Raw genomic sequence first — 24,311 nt, forward strand, 5'->3', positions numbered from 1 at the left:
CTGGTGAGTGCACAGCGGCCATGTTTTACAACCCATGCATCCCCGGCTCAGCTCAGCCTCTCTCTCCCTCATCAAAGGACATCGAATCGAGAGCACTGACGTAGTACGGTGTGCACACTGATGAAGGAGGCTCGCGCCTTTAAAAAAAAAAAAGAGGATGAAATCAGTGATCATTGATGAATCAGTGGCTCGATTAGAATACCCTGAAATCTGCCATCACCCCCCCCCCTCCACCTTGAAGTAGCCTAATATCAGTCACCTAGCTGCCAATCACTCATGTCAGATCAGATGTTTGAGACTGCACTCTACACATTGGGAGTTTATGAGAATGAACCCCCAAAAAACTTACAATATTTGTTCATGGTTGCCTTTATTAATCATTAGGTAATACATTTCTGCTGAACAGATTTCAGCTATTTACAAAGTATAGGCTATAGTTTCCAAATGTAATCCTACACAAATGATTGTTTTGCAGATTGTCTGCATTTTGTTAGCATCTACACATTAAGCCGCATGCAATATTATAGTGCTCTCCACGCCGATTAATATGCTTAATTAATTAAATCCATGAGAAATTATCATCCAGCAGTGTCAAGAATCTCCGCTTAAGGAGCCCAATGAAGAACTATATTGAGAAACATTTGGTGTAAAACATTATAGTTCAAAGTAAACAATTCACCATCAAATATGGCACATGTATTTCTAGGTGTTGTATTTTAATATCCTGCATTTCTCAAAACCATGTATTTATCATGGCTAAATAGTAATAACACAGTGAAGGCTCATACACTGCATTACATTGCAATGCTTGCTGATGGTCAAATTTTTTATTTTTCTTGAGCAAAATTATGCATACAATGCATAGAGTATGCTTCAATTATGTATCAAATACTGCAGACTATTTATTGAACATCACATGTTCATATCACAAGTTCTTTATGTCAATGTAATGATTGTCTATATACAATTATGGACAGTACAGGGTTAATTATAATTCAATAATTAAATTGATTATATATATATATATAAAATCAATTTGATTATATTTCTAACAGTCTGGAAACTCAGTCTGGAAAATCTTTCACAAACTGTTCACAAATCAAATAAAGTGCAAGGTTTGTTTTTCTTGAAGCAGAACTAATACAGCCAAGATTTTAGCTCCAGACACATTCAATAGAATCTGCAGATGAACAGGAATTAAAATGGAATTAACTCTAATAAATCCCAGACACTATTGTAAATGTACATACCTAGAATATCTTGGCTGTATTGTACTGACTCACGCAGTACATGAACACATGCAGTATGTACAGTATACTGTATATCAGCCCAGAGTCATGGATCACTGAAATTAATTCCTAACTTTAAAGAACCAATGATTTGACCTAATATAAGTGCATTATTAACTGGTAGGTCATGTAATAACCAAGTTTTGCAGAGAAATATTTATATTTAAGCATTTCAACTATCAACAACAGTTTCTCTATGGGAAATATGTTAATGACCAGCTGCACTGTGGTGGAAGTATCTATATTGCACACTGCAATTCAGCCAAGATTTAAATAAAGTATCCTAGTTATTTTGTTGACAGGCACACATTACAAAATTAAAAGCAAACACTACACATACGTAGATAAAGTATCTAGTAATACAACTGCAATAACTGCGTGAATGAAAGAGAGATTGCAAAACAGGAAAAAATTAAATAATATTAGTCAAAGCCCATTTACAGTTTTCTATCTAGCGCCGACGCCTTCGCCTATGATCTACAGTTCTCCCCCGCCGTGGCCGTTGGACTGTTCCTTTTATGCCTGCGGGCGGGTCAGGGTGGAAGGTACCATCAAGTATATCTGGGGGAGGTGGTTGTATGGTTGACACTGGTAAAGTTGGCTGATTGCTTGGATGTTGAGGGACTTGTTGTATGTGTGGCTGATGCTCTAGTGGTTGCAGCTGAAGTTGTAACTGCTGCTGTGGCCCCTGTTGTAGCTGTGGCTGTTGTGGTGGTTGTATCTGCTGTAACTGTGGCTGTTGTGGTTGTATCTGTTGTTGCTGTTGAGGCTGCTGTGATATCTGCTGATGAGATGGCTGTGGCTGCTGTATCCGATGTTGTGGCGCCGGCTGTGTCTGAGGCTGGTGCTGCGCCTCGAGAACACCCAGAAGCCTTTGCAGCAGGACATTATTTTGCTGCAGACTGTGTGCCAGGGCTTCTTGCGAGGCCACTAGTGTTCTCATGTCGCGCCTGAAACCTTCCCCGAACTCCCTAAGACTTTGTTCCACTCGATCTCCGAGCTGGAGAGCTGCATCCCCCAGCCCTCGGAGCTCATCTTCCAGCCATGATCCACGGGGAGGGGCTTCGAGGGGACCCTGCTGGGCCCCGAGGGAGGGCTGAGGGCTCGGCTGAGGGCTCCCGTTGAGGAAAGGAGCACTGTAAAGGGGCGAGGGAGGCAGCCAGCGTTCTGAGGCCGGGGGTGGCCCTATGCCTAGTCCCAGTCCTAACCCCAGCTTGTCCTCCATGCTGCTCTCTGCACCCTCACACTCCGGCTCGCCTGCCTCGCCTTCCCGCTCACCAACATCCTCCTCCTTCTCCAAGCCATCTCTCTCCGATCCCTCTCCCCCTCCTGCTGGAGTAGGTAGCAGAACAACTTTGTTGGGCACTTTAATCAATCCACCATGCATATGTAATAACAACAACAACAATAATAATAATAATAATAATGACAATAATAATACCAATAATAATGTAAAATAAAAACGTCATTATTTGGGTGAGAACTTTATAGACGCAGCTGTCTTTTGTAACCCCCCCCCCCCCCCCCAAAAAAAGTGTGAGGATGATGTATTAGCTAATTTGCATGTAATTTGCATGCACATCACATGTTTGGGGGTTGCAGAAACAGCTATATCTATCAAGTATTTTGATTTGTATGAATCAAACCAATATCCTTTATTACACGTTTTTTTTTCCCTTTTCTTTTTTTTTACCTGCGTCAGAATCTGTGAAGCAGGGGAACGTGGTCTTCCCCCTGGTGCTATGCTTATGCCTGTTATGATGAAGCCTGGGGCTCGCCTGGGCCGGCCGGCCAAACACAGATGCCCCTCTGCTGGGCGGTAGGTAACAGCTGCGGTGGCGGGCGTCTGCCAACCTGCCCCCGTTGCGTCTTTTCAAATCGTCCCAGCGCTTTTTGACCTCCCGGAGAGTGCGTGGGACCCTGGAGACAGCATTGACCCTCTCCAGGATGCCCGCCCAAATGCGCTCTCTCTCCCGACGCCGGAGCCTCCCGGCTGGGCCGAAGAGCTCCCCCTCACAGCGTGTCACCTCGGACACCAGCACCTCCAGCTCCGCACCGCTGAAACGACTCTTCCTTTTACCCACGCCACCTGCCGCTAGCGCAGAGGACACACCCCTGTCTGCCGTCGGAGAGAGAAAGACACACAGAAAGAGATACAAAATAGTATTCAGATATATTTCACTGGTGACATTTTTTTTTATACATCTTGCACCATTTATCATATATGTCAAATACATTTTGTTGTGTTGTGCATGCTGTGTATATATTTTCCTTATTGAACTCATCCTACTTTGTTCCATGGACAGGAGGTCGTCTGAGGACATGCCCGGAGCCATGATGTTGGGATGCACCACAACCACATTGAAGGGAAGTCCCCCAGGCAGCCCACTGCTGTGGTCACAGCTGCCCTCCGAGTCCTCATCCTCCCTGGGGAAACCGTCCTCTGAGGCCGCCCCTCCTAAGGGTCCCTCCGGAGACTCCACTTTGATGTGCATGGGAGGTGATTGCTCATATAGAAGCCCTCCCTCTTCATAGTACTCAGTCATGAGTCAAGCCCTAGTTCACTAACAGACTGGCTGGCTGGCAGGCTAACTATTCCATTCACACAGCATTCACTAAGCATTCCATTCACACTGCTGTACTTTTGTCGAATTAGGCTATCTGCATACAGGTAGTTACTGATCTGACAGGGCACTAGCCTACTCTGTCACAGCATAAGGCACATGTTTACAAGGACAAATTATATGCTAAAAATGTTGCATCCCAGCGGTCATCGTCATCATGCCAGACATATCAGTAAACTGGAGGAGGCGGGGAATATAACGTCTGTAACATAAAAATAAACAATACAAAAACGTCTTATATACATAACCGTTGTAGGAATGACGAATAGTATGTCTAAACAGCCAGGCAATTCAAACATCAAACACCTTCGCGTTTTGTCGCATCAATGCGCTATTTTTCTGCACCACATCCGCAATGGTTGCGCATTCCGCATAACATTAGCCAGGGAGCTCATGTAGAGCTAGCGGGGCTAATTTAAATCTAGTTGTAAGTTTTAACCTCTTACAACTTTGATATGCCTTGCTGGCTAGAACCATTTAGTTTTACTCACCTCACGATAACTACACGCGGGAGGCAAAACAAAATAAAAACACGTTAGATGCATTCAGCTCCTCCTGTAAGGCTACAAATGTACACAAACCCTGCGGCGTCGCGGAATATTGACGTCACCTAGTATGCCCTGTCAAAGGGGTTTCAAAAGACGTAGGTTCTTGAAACATTCTGTTCTTTACACTTCGCAGTCTATTCTCAACCGAATGGATAGGCTATGAAAGGTCGTTCTGTTCTATTATTCTCCGGAGTGTTTTACTGTATGGGATTATATGGGATTAATTCTGTATTTTACAGAGATAGTGTAGCAATTTCAAGGATCCAAGGGTCTTTATTTGTAGGCTATGTAGCCTACAAGACAGGAGTAGGCCTACAGGCTACAAGCTTATGTATGTCTGTCCTGGGGAAATTGACAAAACAAATTTATTGACAAGACAAAGGAACACAGGGAACACAAAAGGTTACAAGGATCCTCCATCCAGCCTGGTCCTCCGTCCAGGCTTCCAGCCTGCCTTAGCCTCAGAAGCCTGGTTCTCTGCCTGGTCCTCCATCCAGATATCCAGACCTCCAGCCTGCCTGGTCCTCCATCCAGCCTGGTTCCAGACTTCCAGACATTCAGACCTCTGGGGAGTTAACTAACATAGCTACAGGTTCATAACAGTTATATTCCTTTATCCTGCACTCTTTTTTTCCCTGTAAATTTTCCTTTATCCGGCACTTTTTTCCCGCGTAACCTTTACGCCCTTCGGTTCCAGATGGAAATGTTCTTTCTGGAAGTATTATCATTCATTGTGGGTATTTATGGAGCATCATAGGAGAGTCAAGTGGAGCGTAGTGGGGGGGGGGAGAGAGGTCTGATGAGGAAGGGCTGTATGATTCATTTCTGGACATCAAAACATAGAATTAGACATTAAAAGGGAAAATATAGCAATTTCCTGATTTTAATTAATCTATGCAAGTTATGCTAATTAGGAAAGGTGGCATGATTGCATCATGGTGAATTTCTGGACATCACAAACATGGACTTAGACTCTTAGATCACCTTTCTAAATTAACTAGAAGCAAAATTATAGCCATTTCCAGATCAATTAGCTTATTATGGAAATCATAAAAATTGCTCAACATACAACTCATAGCAAACAAGCTTTATCTCATCTGCTAAGCCTATAGATGACATTTTAATCATAAAAGTTCATAAGAAACAACATTTCTGGGTTTACTAGGTCATATAGGGATTTTCAGTAGACTAATAGCCTAGCTGAATATCTAAATTTTTAAATGACACAAAATAGTGACTATATGACCATACATAAAATTAATCTCTAATGAAAGTATTATGTGCTTAACATTTCTGTGATACGTTAATGGGATTTTGCCAGAGTGGATTTCAGTGACCATATTGTCATTTCCCAGGCAAGATAATGTTTACTCTCTATTTCAGTACATGGAAAGGTACAAATCCTTGAGAACATCAGATACTGTAGTAGCTGTCAGAGGGGGTAGGCCTATATAAGGGCTCCTCTTCGTGAACCAGTCCTGTGTAGTCGCTGAACAAAACAAGCATGAAGTACTTGATTCTCCTGGCTCTGTTTGCCGTGGCTTGTAAGTTCTTCTTTTTTCCACACAGAACTGTTTGCCAATTTTATTCGTGTAGCAAATGTGTGTGATGATAACTAAATCCTCCCCTCTTTGCTCTCTCTCTCTCCATCAGTTGCCGCCCCCATTGAGGAGGATGACAAGATCGTGGGTGGGTATGAGTGCAGGAAGCACTCTGCAGCGTACCAGGTGTCCCTGAACTCCGGCTACCACTTCTGTGGAGGTTCCCTGATTTCCAGCACCTGGGTAGTGTCTGCTGCTCACTGCTACAAGTCGTAAGTATTTAGATGGGCTAATTTGTTATTGATCTCTGATGTCCATCCAGCTGTGTTTAACTTAGCCTACATCAAGCAAATTATGAGCTTTACCTTAGAGACGGCACATACAAATTTCAACACGGCCACTTTTGTGTGCATTCACCTTCCCGTTTCTGCCTGTCCAGCCGCGTTCAGGTGCGTCTTGGTGAGCACAACATTGAGGTCAACGAAGGCACCGAGCAGTTCATCAACTCTGCCAAGGTCATCAAGCACCCCCGCTACAGCAGCAGAAACCTGGACAACGACATCATGCTGATCAAGCTGAGCAAACCCGCCTCCCTCAACAGCTACGTGCGCACTGTGTCCCTGCCCTCCAGCTGTGCTGGCTCTGGCACCCGCTGTCTGATCTCTGGCTGGGGCAACACCGCCAGCAGCGGCAGTAAGTAGCAGATAGAAAATGAACATTAATTTGATTAATAAGGATAATGATCATCTATTCTAAACAAAGCTAAATGCAATGTTGCTTTCTAAAGCAACAGCTGGGGATCGCAAGGCAGGGTCGTGCTGGCCATATGTAGGTTCTGGAGAATCACAGAACGGCCGCCGGCAATAACGCCAGGTGGCCGCTAGGATAATCGCTCAGCCCCCCCCCCCCCTGTCTGAGGCTATCGCCTCACAGCAAGAAGGTCCTGGGTCTTTCTGTGCCGAGTTTGCATGTTCTCCCCGTGTTCACAAGGGCTCATGTGAATATGAACAACATGAAGAAGAATAGATCGCCAACACTGACAGGAGCACTTGGTTGGTCCCCGAGGCGCGTCCCCTGCACGCTGCCTATTGTCTGCTCCCGGCTTCCCGTGGAGGAAGGATGACGAGATGGCTTAAGAGCAGAGAAGAATTTCATCAGTGGACACTATTGTCACTCCGTTTGTGTGTGTGTGTGCGCGGGTCATCACCGTGTGCTCTGTAAAAACCACTGGATGACAATAAAAGTTGTTTATTTTGTTTGTACTGTAGTAAACCAACCATGTGACTGATCCTCTCTTCCCTTCAAGACAACTACCCCGACACTCTGAGGTGCCTGGATGCCCCCATCCTGAGTGACAGCAGCTGCAAGTCCGCCTACCCTGGACAGATCACCTCCAACATGTTCTGCGCCGGCTTCCTTGAGGGAGGCAAGGACTCTTGCCAGGTGAGTGGAAGTCAAAGTCTAGCAGTCATGTTTCAACAAATATTTTCTTTAGTAGGTTAGGCACCATTTGTTACTCTAGATTGACTAAAATCTCTCCCCATCTCTCTCTTTCAGGGTGACTCCGGTGGCCCCGTGGTGTGCAACAGTCAGCTCCAGGGTGTTGTGTCCTGGGGATACGGCTGTGCCCAGAAGAACAAGCCTGGTGTCTACGCCAAGGTCTGCAACTACAACTCCTGGATCCAAAGCACCATGTCCTCCAACTAAATCATCCAGGAAGAAGAATCTCTCTAAGACAAGGAACCCATGGAAATATAATCTGCTATGAGAAAATAAAAACTTGTTTTTCACTGTAACCCTTGGCTTTAAGTCTTTGGCTTCCACAACTGAGTAAAAAGTCAATTCTTAACTGTCACAGGTGATGTTCAGACACTGTGAAGACTGAAATTAATGAATGTGAAACAATATATAGCATTAGATCAAGTATAGCATAAGATCAGGTATAGCATAAGGTCTTCTCTGTCCAAGTGACCACTCTATTTATATAGGGTATTTCATACACAGTCACACAATGCGCTTCTCAGAAAACACTCTATAGCTACTATCCCTGACCCGCATTTTGGGAAGCAAAAAAACAGTTCACCCATTTGAGCCAATAAAAGAGAAGCTGTAAAAACTTCCCTGACCTCTCTCAATTAGAAGATCAATTAAGCTCCTTGTAAATGTTGATTACATGTTAGCTACATAGGCACAATAATAATAATAATAATAATACTTCATTTTATTCATAAATCACTTTTCATTATCAGACAATCTCAAAGTGCCTGGTAACACATAAAACACATACATGTAACTAACACATTATAAGACACATAACACATTACAGAACACATTAAACAATAGACAGTAAACTGATGGAAAATGTTTCACTAGCTAGAGGCCTATAGCCTACTTACCTGCCTATGAGGGCCTATACAGTATACATACATTCAGTTTGTTGATTATATTAATTATATCATAGCACATTATAAAACACACAGACACACACACAACATAAATAACAAACATTAAACAGCACTGTTACCATTCTATTAATAGAATGGTAACAGTATTCTGAACATTTCATGTTTACCCATCCTTTATGTTCATATTCCTCTCAGGGAAAATGCCTTTAGTACAGATATAGACAATACATTTTCCTGGGAATGTTATAGTGTATGGCTTAAAACTATATTTCATACTATTAGAAAGTATGAAAAAAAAACACAGAAAGTTAACAGGGACAGTATTTCTTTAATCAGAACAAGGGAGTCTGAAACAGCAGGGGTCGGTATTAAATGTGTGGAGTGTGGTTTGATGTATTCTGCTATCTCAGACCTGTATGACCATTATTTGCAGCATGCCAGAGGTGAGCTGTGATCTCCATATGCCCTGGTCAAACCTTGTCTGTTCAGGAATGCCTTTTTGAGCAACACAGAAAGTTTGATCTGTGGGTTTCACTGGCTGGTTCTAGGGGGTGGCAAGGGGTGGCGAACGCACCCCTGTAAAAAGCCTTGCCACCTCACTTGCCAACTCAATTTCAAATGTGTATGAGGGAGATAACCTCTGCCCCCCAAGCTGGAACCCCTGCCACCCTTTTGCAACCCTAGGTAAAACTTGCTAGAACCGCCACTGATGGTGATGTCAGGAGTTTTCTGACTGTAGAGAGACATAGTGTTAAGTTGGGGTCAGTTTTTGTTCTTTTGAGACTACACTACATGTATGAATTACAAATGACCACTAAGGATTGTGCAGTCTATTATTTCTCACATATTTCTGACATGCTTGAGAGTCCTCGACTGGTTATCAAATAATGTGAAGTGATTCTGTCTTTTCTATTTTGTTCTTGGTTAAATACAAATAACAAGGCTATTTGCTTCAGTCGTGGTTAAATGTGGCTTAGTATCGTGGTTCAGTATTATTTGCTAATTTAACAAGACAAATGTGCAGTCAAGACTACTGCAATTTTAATGTTTTTTTAGTGTACAATATTCAAATATTCCTGAAAATCAGTCCTTCACTCAATTTGTATTCCCACTATGTGTCCGTCAATAAAATCCACGTTACTGTATTTCTTCATTGTGGCAGTTGCTTTCATGGAAACAGTGGGATCAGACTGATAGAACACAGTTCATAATCGTTCGTCACACATCTAAGGACCTGAGCCTCTTCAGGAAGTAGAGTTGGCTCTGTCCTCTCTTGTAGATGGCCTGTGTTTCCTGTCCATTCCAGCCTGTTGACCAGGTAACTGGACAACCTCAACATCAACCCCCTGGATAGAAACTAGGGTCTGCTTCTTCCTGAAATCCACCACCAACACCTTCCCCACAGTTAGCTGCAGGTGAATCTGCTCACACCATCCAACAAAATCCTCCACAAGGCATCTGTATTCCTCCTCCTGTCCTCCTCTTACACAGCCGACAATAGCAGAGTCGTCTGAGTACTGCATATAATAATGAGAAATGGTTTGGGGTGTTGTGAAGATTGTTACTATTTCTACTATTTTATAGATTATTATCTATAAAAGGTCGCACTGTGTTGGCCTCTTGTGTCACGTGACAGACGACACATTTCCTTCCTCTTGCTCACCCGTGGACACACAACAAGTAGAGTCTGCCCCCTTGTGGCGGAGAGGAGAACATGGAGGGGGGGATAATGAAGGCCCCAAAATAGATGGTGCTGATAACTTGGTCAATTTATGTCACAAGTTATATTTAAATTCAGATTTTTTTTCCTACAGATACGGCCATTGACAAAATGGTACTGGTCAAAATCTGAGCTGTGTACACGGTCACCTCTTCAACAAAACTCATCAGTATCACATGATTGCTAAGCACCAGCCCTCTCCATCAACAGCTTTGTCAACTGGTGAGAGAACAGGATGTCTTTCCCTTCTTTCAAAATCAAGAGGTCACCTGAGACACAGACTCTGGAGAGAGATTCATCCAGGAGTGCTCCCTGACCAAACACTACCTCAGACAACTGCCAACTGATGAGGAATGGAGACACAACAACAGTCATTTAATACACGGAGAACACCTTATGCTATACTTTATCTCATGCTATAAGCATTTCATTAATTTCAGTCTTTCAGTGTCTGAACATCACCTGTGACAGTTAAGAATTGACTTTTTACTCATTAGTGGAAGCCAAAGACGTAAAGCGAAGGGTTACAGTGAAAAACAAGGTTTTATTTTCTCATAGCAGATGATGTTTCCATGGGTTCCTGTTTTATAGAGATGCTTCTTCCTGGATGATTTAGTTGGAGGACATGGTGCTTTGGATCCAGGAGTTGTAGTTGCAGACCTTGGCGTAGACACCAGGCTTGTTCCTCTGGGCACAGCCGTATCCCCAGGACACAACACCCTGGAGCTGACCGTTGCACACCACGGGGCCACCGGAGTCACCCTGAAAGAGAGAGATGGGGAGAGATTTTAGTCAATCTAGAGTAACAAATGGCGCCTAACCTACTAAAGAAAATATTTGTTGAAACATGACTGCTAGACTTTGACTTCCACTCACCTGGCAAGAGTCCTTGCCTCCCTCAAGGAAGCCGGCGCAGAACATGTTGGAGGTGATCTGTCCAGGGTAGGCGGACTTGCAGCTGCTGTCACTCAGGATGGGGGCATCCAGGCACCTCAGAGTGTCGGGGTAGTTGTCTTGAAGGGAAGAGATCAGGAGGATCAGTCACATGGTTGGTTTAATACATTGTCTTGGAGCTTGGCTTGGTTAGATGCTTTTGAAAGCAACATTGTGTTTTGCTTTATTTAGAGTAGTTTATCATTATCCTTATTAATCAAATTAATGTTAATTCTCTATCTGCTACTTACTGCCGCTGCTGGCGATGTTGCCCCAGCCAGAGATCAGACAGCGGGTGCCAGAGCCAGCACAGCTGGAGGGCAGGGACACGGTGCGCACGTAGCTGTTGAGGGAGGCGGGTTTGCTCAGCTTGATCAGCATGATGTCGTTGTCCAGGTTTCTGCTGCTGTAGCGGGGGTGCTTGATGACCTTGGCAGAGTTGATGAACTGCTCGGTGCCTTCGTTGACCTCAATGTTGTGCTCACCAAGACGCACCTGAACGCGGCTGGATGTAGACAGATGACACGAGGGTTGGGGTGTAAGATAACACTTTAGTAATGCCCAGGGGGTGGGGGTTCAGGTGTTACAGTAACAGAGTGATAAAAAGTGCTGAATACAAAAGGAGCAAAACCAGAAATAGCAGAGAGTACATAATATAATATTAATAATAAGCAAGGGAAAGTACAGGTGTACATATTAATCTCTTTTTGTTGTAAGTTTATGAACCTGTATTAACCCTTTAGTACAGTAAGTACAGTGCCAACATTCAGAATATGAATTGGATTTTCCCTATAACACTAGAAATTGCAGTTTCTCAACTTTCAGGAAGTGTTGGAATTTTGTAGATCTTTTTCATTTTTGGGCGGGATTCTTTTTTTCTTTTTTTTTTATCTTGCTGGCAAAATGTTGTAGTTTGCAGAAAGAAATGTTTAATTACTAAAGTGAACAGAATCAGTATATTTTGTGTTTTCCTCAGTGTGTGTGCACTTACGACTTGTAGCAGTGAGCAGCAGACACCACCCAGGTGCTGGAAATCAGGGAACCTCCACAGAAGTGGTAGCCGGAGTTCAGGGACACCTGGTACGCTGCAGAGTGCTTCCTGCACTCATACCCACCCACGATCTTGTCATCCTCCTCAATGGGGGCGGCAACTGATGGAGAGAAAGGGCTACTTATTGTCAAAGTTTTACAACACAAAGTTTTGTTGCATTTTATAGAGTACACAGAGTTTTACTGTTTCTTTTCTAATTTCAGGGCACTTGAACTGCTGAAACTGACAGATTGATTTTTAGAAGCCTGTTACATTTTTTTTCTGCTCAAGCGTTAAGTAGCCTATACTCACATGCCACTGCGAACAGAGCCAGAACAATGAAAGCCTTCATGATTGCGTCTCTACTTGCCTCAGTACCTGAGCTACTGTTGGGCCGCCCTTATAAGCCAACTGTGTGTCCCAATTTGTTATCTCTTGGACCCAAGGACACACGTTTTGAAGATGTTTTTTGGAACTCTTTCAAATAGTAACTTGTGTGTGAAATGACATATGGCAAGTGAGAGGGCCACGTACTGTACTATTGAGTTCTTAGGGCCAAGCTTATACTGTCCGTTCCTTCTTAATGTTCAAATGATATGTTGATCTTAATATATACACATATACAGTACACTGTTGATTTTTAATATAAACCATACATGTCAAATCATGTACAGTATCTCACAAAAGTGAGTACACACCTCACATTCTTGCAAATATTTTATTACATCTTCTCATGGGACATCCCTATTGAAATGAGACTGATTACTTAAAGTAGTGAGTGTACAGCTTGTATAGCAGTAGAGATTTACTGTTCTCTGAAGATAACTCAACACAGCCATTAATGTCCACACAGCTGGCAACAAAAGTGAGTACACCTCAGTGAAAATGTCCAAATTGTGCCCAAAGTGTCAATATTTTGTGTGACCACCGTTATTATCCAGCACTGCCTTAACCCTCTTGGACATGGAATTCACCAGAGCTGCACAGGTGGCTACTGGAATCCTTTTCCACTCCTCCATAATGACATCACAGAGCTGGTGGATGTTAGACACCTTGCGGCCCTCCACCTTCCACTTGAGGATGCCCCAAAGGTGCTCAATTCGGTTTAGGTCTGGAGACATACTTGGCCAGTCCATTTACCTTCAGCTTCTTTAGCAAGGCTGGGATAATCGCTCAGCCCCCCCCCCCCCCCCCCTGTCTGAGGCTATCGCCTCACAGCAAGAAGGTCCTGGGTCTTTCTGTGCCGAGTTTGCATGTTCTCCCCATGTTCACAAGGGCTCATGTGAATATGAACAACATGAAGAAGAATAGATCGCCAACACTGACAGGAGCACTTGGTTGGTCCCCGAGGCGCGTCCCCTGCACGCTGCCTATTGTCTGCTCCCGGCTTCCCGTGGAGGAAGGATGACGAGATGGCTTAAGAGCAGAGAAGAATTTCATCAGTGGACACTATTGTCACTCCGTTTGTGTGTGTGTGTGCGCGGGTCATCACCGTGTGCTCTGTAAAAACCACTGGATGACAATAAAAGTTGTTTATTTTGTTTGTACTGTAGTAAACCAACCATGTGACTGATCCTCTCTTCCCTTCAAGACAACTACCCCGACACTCTGAGGTGCCTGGATGCCCCCATCCTGAGTGACAGCAGCTGCAAGTCCGCCTACCCTGGACAGATCACCTCCAACATGTTCTGCGCCGGCTTCCTTGAGGGAGGCAAGGACTCTTGCCAGGTGAGTGGAAGTCAAAGTCTAGCAGTCATGTTTCAACAAATATTTTCTTTAGTAGGTTAGGCACCATTTGTTACTCTAGATTGACTAAAATCTCTCCCCATCTCTCTCTTTCAGGGTGACTCCGGTGGCCCCGTGGTGTGCAACAGTCAGCTCCAGGGTGTTGTGTCCTGGGGATACGGCTGTGTGTCTACGCCAAGGTCTGCAACTACAACTCCTGGATCCAAAGCACCATGTCCTCCAACTAAATCATCCAGGAAGAAGAATCTCTCTAAGACAAGGAACCCATGGAAATATAATCTGCTATGAGAAAATAAAAACTTGTTTTTCACTGTAACCCTTGGCTTTAAGTCTTTGGCTTCCACAACTGAGTAAAAAGTCAATTCTTAACTGTCAAAGGTGATGTTCAGACACTGTGAAGACTGAAATTAATGAATGTGAAACAATATATAGCATTAGATCAAGTATAGCATAAGATCAGGTATAGCATAAGGTCTTCTCTGTCCAAGTGACCACTCTATTTATATAGGGTATTTCATACACAGTCACACAATGCGCTTCTCAGAAAACACTCTATAGCTACTATCCCTGACCCGCATTTTGGGAAGCAAAAAAACAGTTCACCCATTTGAGCCAATAAAAGAGAAGCTGTAAAAACTTCCCTGACCTCTCTCAATTAGAAGATCAATTAAGCTCCTTGTAAATGTTGATTACATGTTAGCTACATAGGCACAATAATAATAATAATAATAATACTTCATTTTATTCATAAATCACTTTTCATTATCAGACAATCTCAAAGTGCCTGGTAACACATAAAACACATACATGTAACTAACACATTATAAGACACATAACACATTACAGAACACATTAAACAATAGACAGTAAACTGATGGAAAATGTTTCACTAGCTAGAGGCCTATAGCCTACTTACCTGCCTATGAGGGCCTATACAGTATACATACATTCAGTTTGTTGATTATATTAATTATATCATAGCACATTATAAAACACACAGACACACACACAACATAAATAACAAACATTAAACAGCACTGTTACCATTCTATTAATAGAATGGTAACAGTATTCTGAACATTTCATGTTTACCCATCCTTTATGTTCATATTCCTCTCAGGGAAAATGCCTTTAGTACAGATATAGACAATACATTTTCCTGGGAATGTTATAGTGTATGGCTTAAAACTATATTTCATACTATTAGAAAGTATGAAAAAAAAACACAGAAAGTTAACAGGGACAGTATTTCTTTAATCAGAACAAGGGAGTCTGAAACAGCAGGGGTCGGTATTAAATGTGTGGAGTGTGGTTTGATGTATTCTGCTATCTCAGACCTGTATGACCATTATTTGCAGCATGCCAGAGGTGAGCTGTGATCTCCATATGCCCTGGTCAAACCTTGTCTGTTCAGGAATGCCTTTTTGAGCAACACAGAAAGTTTGATCTGTGGGTTTCACTGGCTGGTTCTAGGGGGTGGCAAGGGGTGGCGAACGCACCCCTGTAAAAAGCCTTGCCACCTCACTTGCCAACTCAATTTCAAATGTGTATGAGGGAGATAACCTCTGCCCCCCAAGCTGGAACCCCTGCCACCCTTTTGCAACCCTAGGTAAAACTTGCTAGAACCGCCACTGATGGTGATGTCAGGAGTTTTCTGACTGTAGAGAGACATAGTGTTAAGTTGGGGTCAGTTTTTGTTCTTTTGAGACTACACTACATGTATGAATTACAAATGACCACTAAGGATTGTGCAGTCTATTATTTCTCACATATTTCTGACATGCTTGAGAGTCCTCGACTGGTTATCAAATAATGTGAAGTGATTCTGTCTTTTCTATTTTGTTCTTGGTTAAATACAAATAACAAGGCTATTTGCTTCAGTCGTGGTTAAATGTGGCTTAGTATCGTGGTTCAGTATTATTTGCTAATTTAACAAGACAAATGTGCAGTCAAGACTACTGCAATTTTAATGTTTTTTTAGTGTACAATATTCAAATATTCCTGAAAATCAGTCCTTCACTCAATTTGTATTCCCACTATGTGTCCGTCAATAAAATCCACGTTACTGTATTTCTTCATTGTGGCAGTTGCTTTCATGGAAACAGTGGGATCAGACTGATAGAACACAGTTCATAATCGTTCGTCACACATCTAAGGACCTGAGCCTCTTCAGGAAGTAGAGTTGGCTCTGTCCTCTCTTGTAGATGGCCTGTGTTTCCTGTCCATTCCAGCCTGTTGACCAGGTAACTGGACAACCTCAACATCAACCCCCTGGATAGAAACTAGGGTCTGCTTCTTCCTGAAATCCACCACCAACACCTTCCCCACAGTTAGCTGCAGGTGAATCTGCTCACACCATCCAACAAAATCCTCCACAAGGCATCTGTATTCCTCCTCCTGTCCTCCTCTTACACAGCCGACAATAGCAGAGTCGTCTGAGTACTGCATATAATAATGAGAAATGGTTTGGGGTGTTGTGAAGATTGTTACTATTTCTACTATTTTATAGATTATTATCTATAAAAGGTCGCACTGTGTTGGCCTCTTGTGTCACGTGACAGACGACACATTTCCTTCCTCTTGCTCACCCGTGGACACACAACAAGTAGAGTCTGCCCCCTTGTGGCGGAGAGGAGAACATGGAGGGGGGGATAATGAAGGCCCCAAAATAGATGGTGCTGATAACTTGGTCAATTTATGTCACAAGTTATATTTAAATTCAGATTTTTTTTCCTCCAGATACGGCCATTGACAAAATGGTACTGGTCAAAATCTGAGCTGTGTACACGGTCACCTCTTCAACAAAACTCATCAGTATCACATGATTGCTAAGCACCAGCCCTCTCCATCAACAGCTTTGTCAACTGGTGAGAGAACAGGATGTCTTTCCCTTCTTTCAAAATCAAGAGGTCACCTGAGACACAGACTCTGGAGAGAGATTCATCCAGGAGTGCTCCCTGACCAAACACTACCTCAGACAACTGCCAACTGATGAGGAATGGAGACACAACAACAGTCATTTAATACACGGAGAACACCTTATGCTATACTTTATCTCATGCTATAAGCATTTCATTAATTTCAGTCTTTCAGTGTCTGAACATCACCTGTGACAGTTAAGAATTGACTTTTTACTCATTAGTGGAAGCCAAAGACGTAAAGCGAAGGGTTACAGTGAAAAACAAGGTTTTATTTTCTCATAGCAGATGATGTTTCCATGGGTTCCTGTTTTATAGAGATGCTTCTTCCTGGATGATTTAGTTGGAGGACATGGTGCTTTGGATCCAGGAGTTGTAGTTGCAGACCTTGGCGTAGACACCAGGCTTGTTCCTCTGGGCACAGCCGTATCCCCAGGACACAACACCCTGGAGCTGACCGTTGCACACCACGGGGCCACCGGAGTCACCCTGAAAGAGAGAGATGGGGAGAGATTTTAGTCAATCTAGAGTAACAAATGGCGCCTAACCTACTAAAGAAAATATTTGTTGAAACATGACTGCTAGACTTTGACTTCCACTCACCTGGCAAGAGTCCTTGCCTCCCTCAAGGAAGCCGGCGCAGAACATGTTGGAGGTGATCTGTCCAGGGTAGGCGGACTTGCAGCTGCTGTCACTCAGGATGGGGGCATCCAGGCACCTCAGAGTGTCGGGGTAGTTGTCTTGAAGGGAAGAGATCAGGAGGATCAGTCACATGGTTGGTTTAATACATTGTCTTGGAGCTTGGCTTGGTTAGATGCTTTTGAAAGCAACATTGTGTTTTGCTTTATTTAGAGTAGTTTATCATTATCCTTATTAATCAAATTAATGTTAATTCTCTATCTGCTACTTACTGCCGCTGCTGGCGATGTTGCCCCAGCCAGAGATCAGACAGCGGGTGCCAGAGCCAGCACAGCTGGAGGGCAGGGACACGGTGCGCACGTAGCTGTTGAGGGAGGCGGGTTTGCTCAGCTTGATCAGCATGATGTCGTTGTCCAGGTTTCTGCTGCTGTAGCGGGGGTGCTTGATGACCTTGGCAGAGTTGATGAACTGCTCGGTGCCTTCGTTGACCTCAATGTTGTGCTCACCAAGACGCACCTGAACGCGGCTGGATGTAGACAGATGACACGAGGGTTGGGGTGTAAGATAACACTTTAGTAATGCCCAGGGGGTGGGGGTTCAGGTGTTACAGTAACAGAGTGATAAAAAGTGCTGAATACAAAAGGAGCAAAACCAGAAATAGCAGAGAGTACATAATATAATATTAATAATAAGCAAGGGAAAGTACAGGTGTACATATTAATCTCTTTTTGTTGTAAGTTTATGAACCTGTATTAACCCTTTAGTACAGTAAGTACAGTGCCAACATTCAGAATATGAATTGGATTTTCCCTATAACACTAGAAATTGCAGTTTCTCAACTTTCAGGAAGTGTTGGAATTTTGTAGATCTTTTTCATTTTTGGGCGGGATTCTTTTTTTCTTTTTTTTTTATCTTGCTGGCAAAATGTTGTAGTTTGCAGAAAGAAATGTTTAATTACTAAAGTGAACAGAATCAGTATATTTTGTGTTTTCCTCAGTGTGTGTGCACTTACGACTTGTAGCAGTGAGCAGCAGACACCACCCAGGTGCTGGAAATCAGGGAACCTCCACAGAAGTGGTAGCCGGAGTTCAGGGACACCTGGTACGCTGCAGAGTGCTTCCTGCACTCATACCCACCCACGATCTTGTCATCCTCCTCAATGGGGGCGGCAACTGATGGAGAGAAAGGGCTACTTATTGTCAAAGTTTTACAACACAAAGTTTTGTTGCATTTTATAGAGTACACAGAGTTTTACTGTTTCTTTTCTAATTTCAGGGCACTTGAACTGCTGAAACTGACAGATTGATTTTTAGAAGCCTGTTACATTTTTTTCCTGCTCAAGCGTTAAGTAGCCTATACTCACATGCCACTGCGAACAGAGCCAGAACAATGAAAGCCTTCATGATTGCGTCTCTACTTGCCTCAGTACCTGAGCTACTGTTGGGCCGCCCTTATAAACCAACTGTGTGTCCCAATTTGTTATCTCTTGGACCCAAGGACACACGTTTTGAAGATGTTTTTTGGAACTCTTTCAAATAGTAACTTGTGTGTGAAATGACATATGGCAAGTGAGAGGGCCACGTACTGTACTATTGAGTTCTTAGGGCCAAGCTTATACTGTCCGTTCCTTCTTAATGTTCAAATGATATGTTGATCTTAATATATACACATATACAGTACACTGTTGATTTTTAATATAAACCATACATGTCAAATCATGTACAGTATCTCACAAAAGTGAGTACACACCTCACATTCTTGCAAATATTTTATTACATCTTCTCATGGGACATCCCTATTGAAATGAGACTGATTACTTAAAGTAGTGAGTGTACAGCTTGTATAGCAGTAGAGATTTACTGTTCTCTGAAGATAACTCAACACAGCCATTAATGTCCACACAGCTGGCAACAAAAGTGAGTACACCTCAGTGAAAATGTCCAAATTGTGCCCAAAGTGTCAATATTTTGTGTGACCACCGTTATTATCCAGCACTGCCTTAACCCTCTTGGACATGGAATTCACCAGAGCTGCACAGGTGGCTACTGGAATCCTTTTCCATTCCTCCATAATGACATCACAGAGCTGGTGGATGTTAGACACCTTGCGGCCCTCCACCTTCCACTTGAGGATGCCCCAAAGGTGCTCAATTCGGTTTAGGTCTGGAGACATACTTGGCCAGTCCATTTACCTTCAGCTTCTTTAGCAAGGCAGTGGTCATCTTGGAGGTGTGTTTGGGGTCGTTATCATGTTGGAAAACTGCCCTGCGGCCCAGTTTCCGAAGGGAGGGGATCATGCTCTGCTTCAAAATGTCACAGTACATGTTGGAATTCATGTTTCCCTCAATGAACTGCAGCTCTCCAGTGCCGGCAGCACTCATGCAGCCCCAGACCATGACGCTACCACCACCATGCTTGACTGTAGGTAAGACACAGTTGTCTTTGTATTCCTCACCGGGATGCCGCTACACATGCTTGACACCATCTGAGCCAAATAAATTCATCTTAGTCTCATCTGCGGGCTCTCTTGTGCATCAGCTTCAGAAGTGGCTTCCTTCTGGGACGACGGCCATGCAGACCGATTTGATGCAGTGTGCGGCGTATGGTCTGAGCATGGACAGGCTGACCCCCCACTTCTTCAACCTCTGCAGCAATGCTGGCAGCACTCATACGTCTGTTTTTTGCAGCCAACCTCTGGATAAGACGCTGAACACGTAGACTCAGCTTCTTTGGTCGACCATGGTGAGGCCTGTTTCGAGTGGAACCTGTCCTGGTAGACCGCTGTATGATCTTGGACACCGTGTTGCAGCTCAGTTTCAGGGAGTTGGCAATCTTCCTATAGCCTAGGCCATCTTTATGAAGAGCAACAATTCCTTTTTTCAGATCCTCAGAGAGTTCTTTGCCATGAGACGCGATGTTGAACGTCCAGTGACCAGTATGAGAGAGAAAACACCAAATTTATCAGCCCTGCTCCCTATTCACACCTGAAACCTTTTAACACTAATGAGTCACATGACACCAGGGAGGGAAAATGGCACAATTGGGCACAATTTGGACATTTTCACTGAGGTGTACTCACTTTTGTTGCCAGCTGTGTGGACATTAATGGCTGTGTGTTAATGGCTGTGTGTGTTGAGTTATCTTCAGAGGACAGTACATCTCTACTGCTATACAAGCTGTACACTCACTACATTAAGTTATATCAAAGTCTAATTTCAATATGATTGTCCCATGAGAAGATATAATAAAATATTTGCAAGAATTTAAGGTGTGTACTCACTTTTGTGAGATACTGTATGTATCGTTTATTAATGCTATGGATTCCATAATGAAATGTAGGTGAAATAAAATATCAAATTTAGTATTGCATTGTTGTGAGGGTAGCTATGTTTTAACCATGTGTGCAATGAATCCAATTGATTAATTGTATCTGTTGATTTGTTAGGCCTACAGGATATATCTTTCACAGTAAAATCATTAATGATTTTACTGTGAAAGATATATACCCTTCAAACAGAAACCAAATGGTAAATGGACTGCACTTATATAGCGCTTTTCCACCCTAGCGGCACTCAAAGCGATGGCTTCTCATTCACCCATTCACACACCAATGGCAGTAGCTGCCATGCAAGGTGCTAACCTGCTCATTGGGAGCAATTTGGGGTTAGGTGTATTGCTCAAGGATACTTCGACATGTGGACAGTCGGAACTTGGATTCGAACCACTGACCCTTCGATCATTGAACGACCCGCTCTACCAACTGAGCATGGATTCATTGCACAAATGGTTAAAACATGGCTACCCTCAGAACAATGCAAGACTAATTTCGATACTTTGTCATTTTATTTCACCTACATCTCATTATGGAATCCATAATGAAATGTATGGTTAATGCATAGCATTAATAAAAGATCGCTATATAGTTTGACACATGTATAGTTTATATTAAAAATCAGAAGTAGCCTATAGTTCAACATTTACTGTGAACATAAAGCAGGAACAGACAGTATAAGCTTGGCCCTAAGAACACAATAGTATGTGGCCCTCTCACTTGCCATATGTCATTTCACACACAAGTTACTATTTGAAAGAGCTCCAAAAACGTCTTCAATACGTGTGTCCTTGGGTCCTAGAGATAACAAATTGGGACACAGTGGGTTTATAAGGGCGGCCCAACAGTAGCTCAGGTACTGAGGCAAGTAGAGACGCAATCATGAAGGCTTTCATTCTTCTGGCTCTGTTCGCAGTGGCATGTGAGTATAGGCTACTTAACGCTTGAGCAGAAAAAAATGTAACAGGCTTCTGAAAATCAATCTGTCAGTTTCAGCAGTTCAAGTGCACTGAAGGTAGAAAAGAAACAGTAAAACTCTGTGTACTCTATAAAATGCAACAAAACTTTGTGTTGTAAAACTGACAATAAGTAACCCTTTCTCTCCATCAGTTGCTGCCCCCATTGAGGAGGATGACAAGATCGTGGGTGGGTATGAGTGCAGGAAGCACTCTGCAGCGTACCAGGTGTCCCTGAACTCCGGCTACCACTTCTGTGGAGGTTCCCTGATTTCCAGCACCTGGGTGGTGTCTGCTGCTCACTGCTACAAGTCGTAAGTGCACACACTGAGGAAAACACAAAATATACTGATTCTGTTCACTTTAGTAATTAAACATTTCTTTCTGCAAACTACAACATTTTGCCAGCAAGATAAAAAAAAAGAAAAAAAGAATCCCGCCCAAAAATGAAAAAGATCTACAAAATTCCAACACTTCCTGAAAGTTGAGAAACTACCATTTCTAGTGTTATAGGGAAAATCCAATTCATATTCTGAATGTTGGCACTGTACTTACTGTACTAAAGGGTTAATACAGGTTCATAAACTTACAACAAAAAGAGATTAATATGTACACCTGTACTTTCCCTTGCTTATTATTAATATTATATTATGTACTCTCTGCTATTTCTGGTTTTTCTTCTTTTGTATTCAGCACTTTTTATCACTCTGTTACTGTAACACCTGAACCCCCACCCCCTGGGCATTACTAAAGTGTTATCTTACACCCCAACCCTCGTGTCTTCTGTCTACATCCAGCCGCGTTCAGGTGCGTCTTGGTGAGCACAACATTGAGGTCAACGAAGGCACCGAGCAGTTCATCAACTCTGCCAAGGTCATCAAGCACCCCCGCTACAGCAGCAGAAACCTGGACAACGACATCATGCTGATCAAGCTGAGCAAACCCGCCTCCCTCAACAGCTACGTGCGCACCGTGTCCCTGCCCTCCAGCTGTGCTGGCTCTGGCACCCGCTGTCTGATCTCTGGCTGGGGCAACATCGCCAGCAGCGGCAGTAAGTAGCAGATAGAGAATTAACATTAATTTGATTAATAAGGATAATGATAAACTACTCTTAATAAAGCAAAACACAATGTTGCTTTCAAAAGCATCTAACCAAGCCAAGCTCCAAGACAATGTAGTAAACCAACCATGTGACTGATCCTCCTGATCTCTTCCCTTCAAGACAACTACCCCGACACTCTGAGGTGCCTGGATGCCCCCATCCTGAGTGACAGCAGCTGCAAGTCCGCCTACCCTGGACAGATCACCTCCAACATGTTCTGCGCCGGCTTCCTTGAGGGAGGCAAGGACTCTTGCCAGGTGAGTGGAAGTCAAAGTCTAGCAGTCATGTTTCAACAAATATTTTCTTTAGTAGGTTAGGCGCCATTTGTTACTCTAGATTGACTAAAATCTCTCCCCATCTCTCTCTTTCAGGGTGACTCCGGTGGCCCCGTGGTGTGCAACGGTCAGCTCCAGGGTGTTGTGTCCTGGGGATACGGCTGTGCCCAGAGGAACAAGCCTGGTGTCTACGCCAAGGTCTGCAACTACAACTCCTGGATCCAAAGCACCATGTCCTCCAACTAAATCATCCAGGAAGAAGCATCTCTATAAAACAGGAACCCATGGAAACATCATCTGCTATGAGAAAATAAAACCTTGTTTTTCACTGTAACCCTTCGCTTTACGTCTTTGGCTTCCACTAATGAGTAAAAAGTCAATTCTTAACTGTCACAGGTGATGTTCAGACACTGAAAGACTGAAATTAATGAAATGCTTATAGCATGAGATAAAGTATAGCATAAGGTGTTCTCCGTGTATTAAATGACTGTTGTTGTGTCTCCATTCCTCATCAGTTGGCAGTTGTCTGAGGTAGTGTTTGGTCAGGGAGCACTCCTGGATGAATCTCTCTCCAGAGTCTGTGTCTCAGGTGAACTCTTGATTTTGAAAGAAGGGAAAGACATCCTGTTCTCTCACCAGTTGACAAAGCTGTTGACGGAGAGGGCTGGTGCTTAGCAATCATGTGATACTGATGAGTTTTGTTGAAGAGGTGACCGTGTACACAGCTCAGATTTTGACCAGTACCATTTTGTCAATGGCCGTATCTGGAGGAAAAGAAATCTGAATTTAAATATAACTTGTGACATAAATTGACCAAGTTATCAGCACCATCTATTTTGGGGCCTTCATTATCCCCCCCTCCATGTTCTCCTCTCCGCCACAAGGGGGCAGACTCTACTTGTTGTGTGTCCACGGGTGAGCAAGAGGAAGGAAATGTGCCGTCTGTCACGTGACACGAGGCCAACAGTGCGACCTTTTATAGATAATAATCTATAAAATAGAAGTAATAGTAACAATCTTCACAACACCCCAAACCATTTCTCATTATTATATGCAGTACTCAGACGACTCTGCTATTGTCGGATGTGTAAGAGGAGGACAGGAGGAGGAATACAGATGCCTTGTGGAGGATTTTGTTGGATGGTGTGAGCAGATTCACCTGCAGCTAACTGTGGGGAAGGTGTTGGTGGTGGATTTCAGGAAGAAGCAGACCCTAGTTTCTATCCAGGGGGTTGATGTTGAGGTTGTCCAGTTA

The 24,311-nt window shown here is 43.4% G+C and overlaps 5 protein-coding genes and 1 pseudogene across 6 annotated transcripts; 3 read left to right on the top strand and 3 right to left on the bottom strand.

Moving 5' to 3' along the window:
• Positions 1 to 1,062: 1,062 nt before the first annotated feature.
• Positions 1,063 to 4,084, bottom strand: LOC311311939 (uncharacterized protein). The gene is made up of 3 exons (XM_084441758.1): positions 3,580 to 4,084; positions 2,983 to 3,408; positions 1,063 to 2,621 (listed from the first exon to the last, which is right to left on the bottom strand). The coding sequence occupies exons 1-3, from the start codon at positions 3,833 to 3,835 to the stop codon at positions 1,741 to 1,743; spliced, it is 1,563 nt and encodes a 520-aa protein (XP_084297884.1). The 5' UTR covers positions 3,836 to 4,084; the 3' UTR covers positions 1,063 to 1,740.
• A 1,797-nt stretch (positions 4,085 to 5,881) lies between these two features.
• On the top strand, positions 5,882 to 7,798 carry LOC311312269 (trypsin-3-like). Its single transcript, XM_084442160.1, has 5 exons — positions 5,882 to 6,005; positions 6,115 to 6,274; positions 6,442 to 6,695; positions 7,309 to 7,445; positions 7,560 to 7,798. The coding sequence occupies exons 1-5, from the start codon at positions 5,966 to 5,968 to the stop codon at positions 7,707 to 7,709; spliced, it is 741 nt and encodes a 246-aa protein (XP_084298286.1). The 5' UTR covers positions 5,882 to 5,965; the 3' UTR covers positions 7,710 to 7,798.
• Positions 7,799 to 10,705: 2,907 nt separating this feature from the next.
• On the bottom strand, positions 10,706 to 13,211 carry LOC311312486 (trypsin-3-like; the record flags this gene model as incomplete). Its single annotated transcript, XM_084442448.1, has 5 exons — positions 10,706 to 10,889; positions 11,004 to 11,140; positions 11,312 to 11,565; positions 12,052 to 12,211; positions 13,016 to 13,211. 5 exons carry the CDS (start codon positions 13,209 to 13,211, stop codon positions 10,740 to 10,742), a joined length of 897 nt encoding a protein of 298 aa, XP_084298574.1. The 3' UTR covers positions 10,706 to 10,739.
• Positions 13,212 to 13,378: 167 nt separating this feature from the next.
• Positions 13,379 to 14,152, top strand: LOC311312487 (trypsin-3-like; annotated as a pseudogene). Its single transcript, XR_014631352.1, has 3 exons — positions 13,379 to 13,427; positions 13,682 to 13,818; positions 13,933 to 14,152. The product of XR_014631352.1 is annotated as a trypsin-3-like (transcript).
• Positions 14,153 to 17,059: 2,907 nt separating this feature from the next.
• Positions 17,060 to 18,796, bottom strand: LOC311312488 (trypsin-3; the record flags this gene model as incomplete). The annotated part of the gene is made up of 5 exons (XM_084442449.1): positions 17,060 to 17,243; positions 17,358 to 17,494; positions 17,666 to 17,919; positions 18,406 to 18,565; positions 18,757 to 18,796. 5 exons carry the CDS (start codon positions 18,794 to 18,796, stop codon positions 17,094 to 17,096), a joined length of 741 nt encoding a protein of 246 aa, XP_084298575.1. The 3' UTR covers positions 17,060 to 17,093.
• Positions 18,797 to 21,600: 2,804 nt separating this feature from the next.
• On the top strand, positions 21,601 to 23,336 carry LOC311312310 (trypsin-3). The gene is made up of 5 exons (XM_084442232.1): positions 21,601 to 21,645; positions 21,834 to 21,993; positions 22,477 to 22,730; positions 22,902 to 23,038; positions 23,153 to 23,336. Exons 1-5 carry the CDS (start codon positions 21,606 to 21,608, stop codon positions 23,300 to 23,302), a joined length of 741 nt encoding a protein of 246 aa, XP_084298358.1. The 5' UTR covers positions 21,601 to 21,605; the 3' UTR covers positions 23,303 to 23,336.
• Positions 23,337 to 24,311: the final 975 nt, after the last annotated feature.

The sequence above is a fragment of the Borostomias antarcticus genome (assembly GCF_949987555.1).
Source record: "Borostomias antarcticus genome assembly, chromosome: 8".
In the NCBI taxonomy this organism is placed as follows: Eukaryota; Metazoa; Chordata; class Actinopteri; order Stomiiformes; family Stomiidae; genus Borostomias; species Borostomias antarcticus.

Bases quoted from the DNA above. Each gene is read 5' to 3' on its own strand.
- LOC311311939 (XM_084441758.1), bottom strand. From the start codon at position 3,835: ATGACTGAGTACTATGAAGAGGGAGGGCTTCTATATGAGCAATCACCT. The intron at 3,409-3,579 runs GTAGGATGAGTT...CTCCGACGGCAG, and splicing joins CCTCCTGTCCATGGAACAAA to ACAGGGGTGTGTCCTCTGCG. The intron at 2,622-2,982 runs GTAAAAAAAAAG...TACCTACTCCAG, and splicing joins CTTCACAGATTCTGACGCAG to CAGGAGGGGGAGAGGGATCG.
- LOC311312269 (XM_084442160.1), top strand. From the start codon at position 5,966: ATGAAGTACTTGATTCTCCTGGCTCTGTTTGCCGTGGCTT. The intron at 6,006-6,114 runs GTAAGTTCTTCT...TCTCTCCATCAG, and splicing joins GGCTCTGTTTGCCGTGGCTT to TTGCCGCCCCCATTGAGGAG. The intron at 6,696-7,308 runs GTAAGTAGCAGA...CTTCCCTTCAAG, and splicing joins CAACACCGCCAGCAGCGGCA to ACAACTACCCCGACACTCTG.
- LOC311312310 (XM_084442232.1), top strand. From the start codon at position 21,606: ATGAAGGCTTTCATTCTTCTGGCTCTGTTCGCAGTGGCAT. The intron at 21,646-21,833 runs GTGAGTATAGGC...TCTCTCCATCAG, and splicing joins GGCTCTGTTCGCAGTGGCAT to TTGCTGCCCCCATTGAGGAG. The intron at 23,039-23,152 runs GTGAGTGGAAGT...TCTCTCTTTCAG, and splicing joins GAGGCAAGGACTCTTGCCAG to GGTGACTCCGGTGGCCCCGT.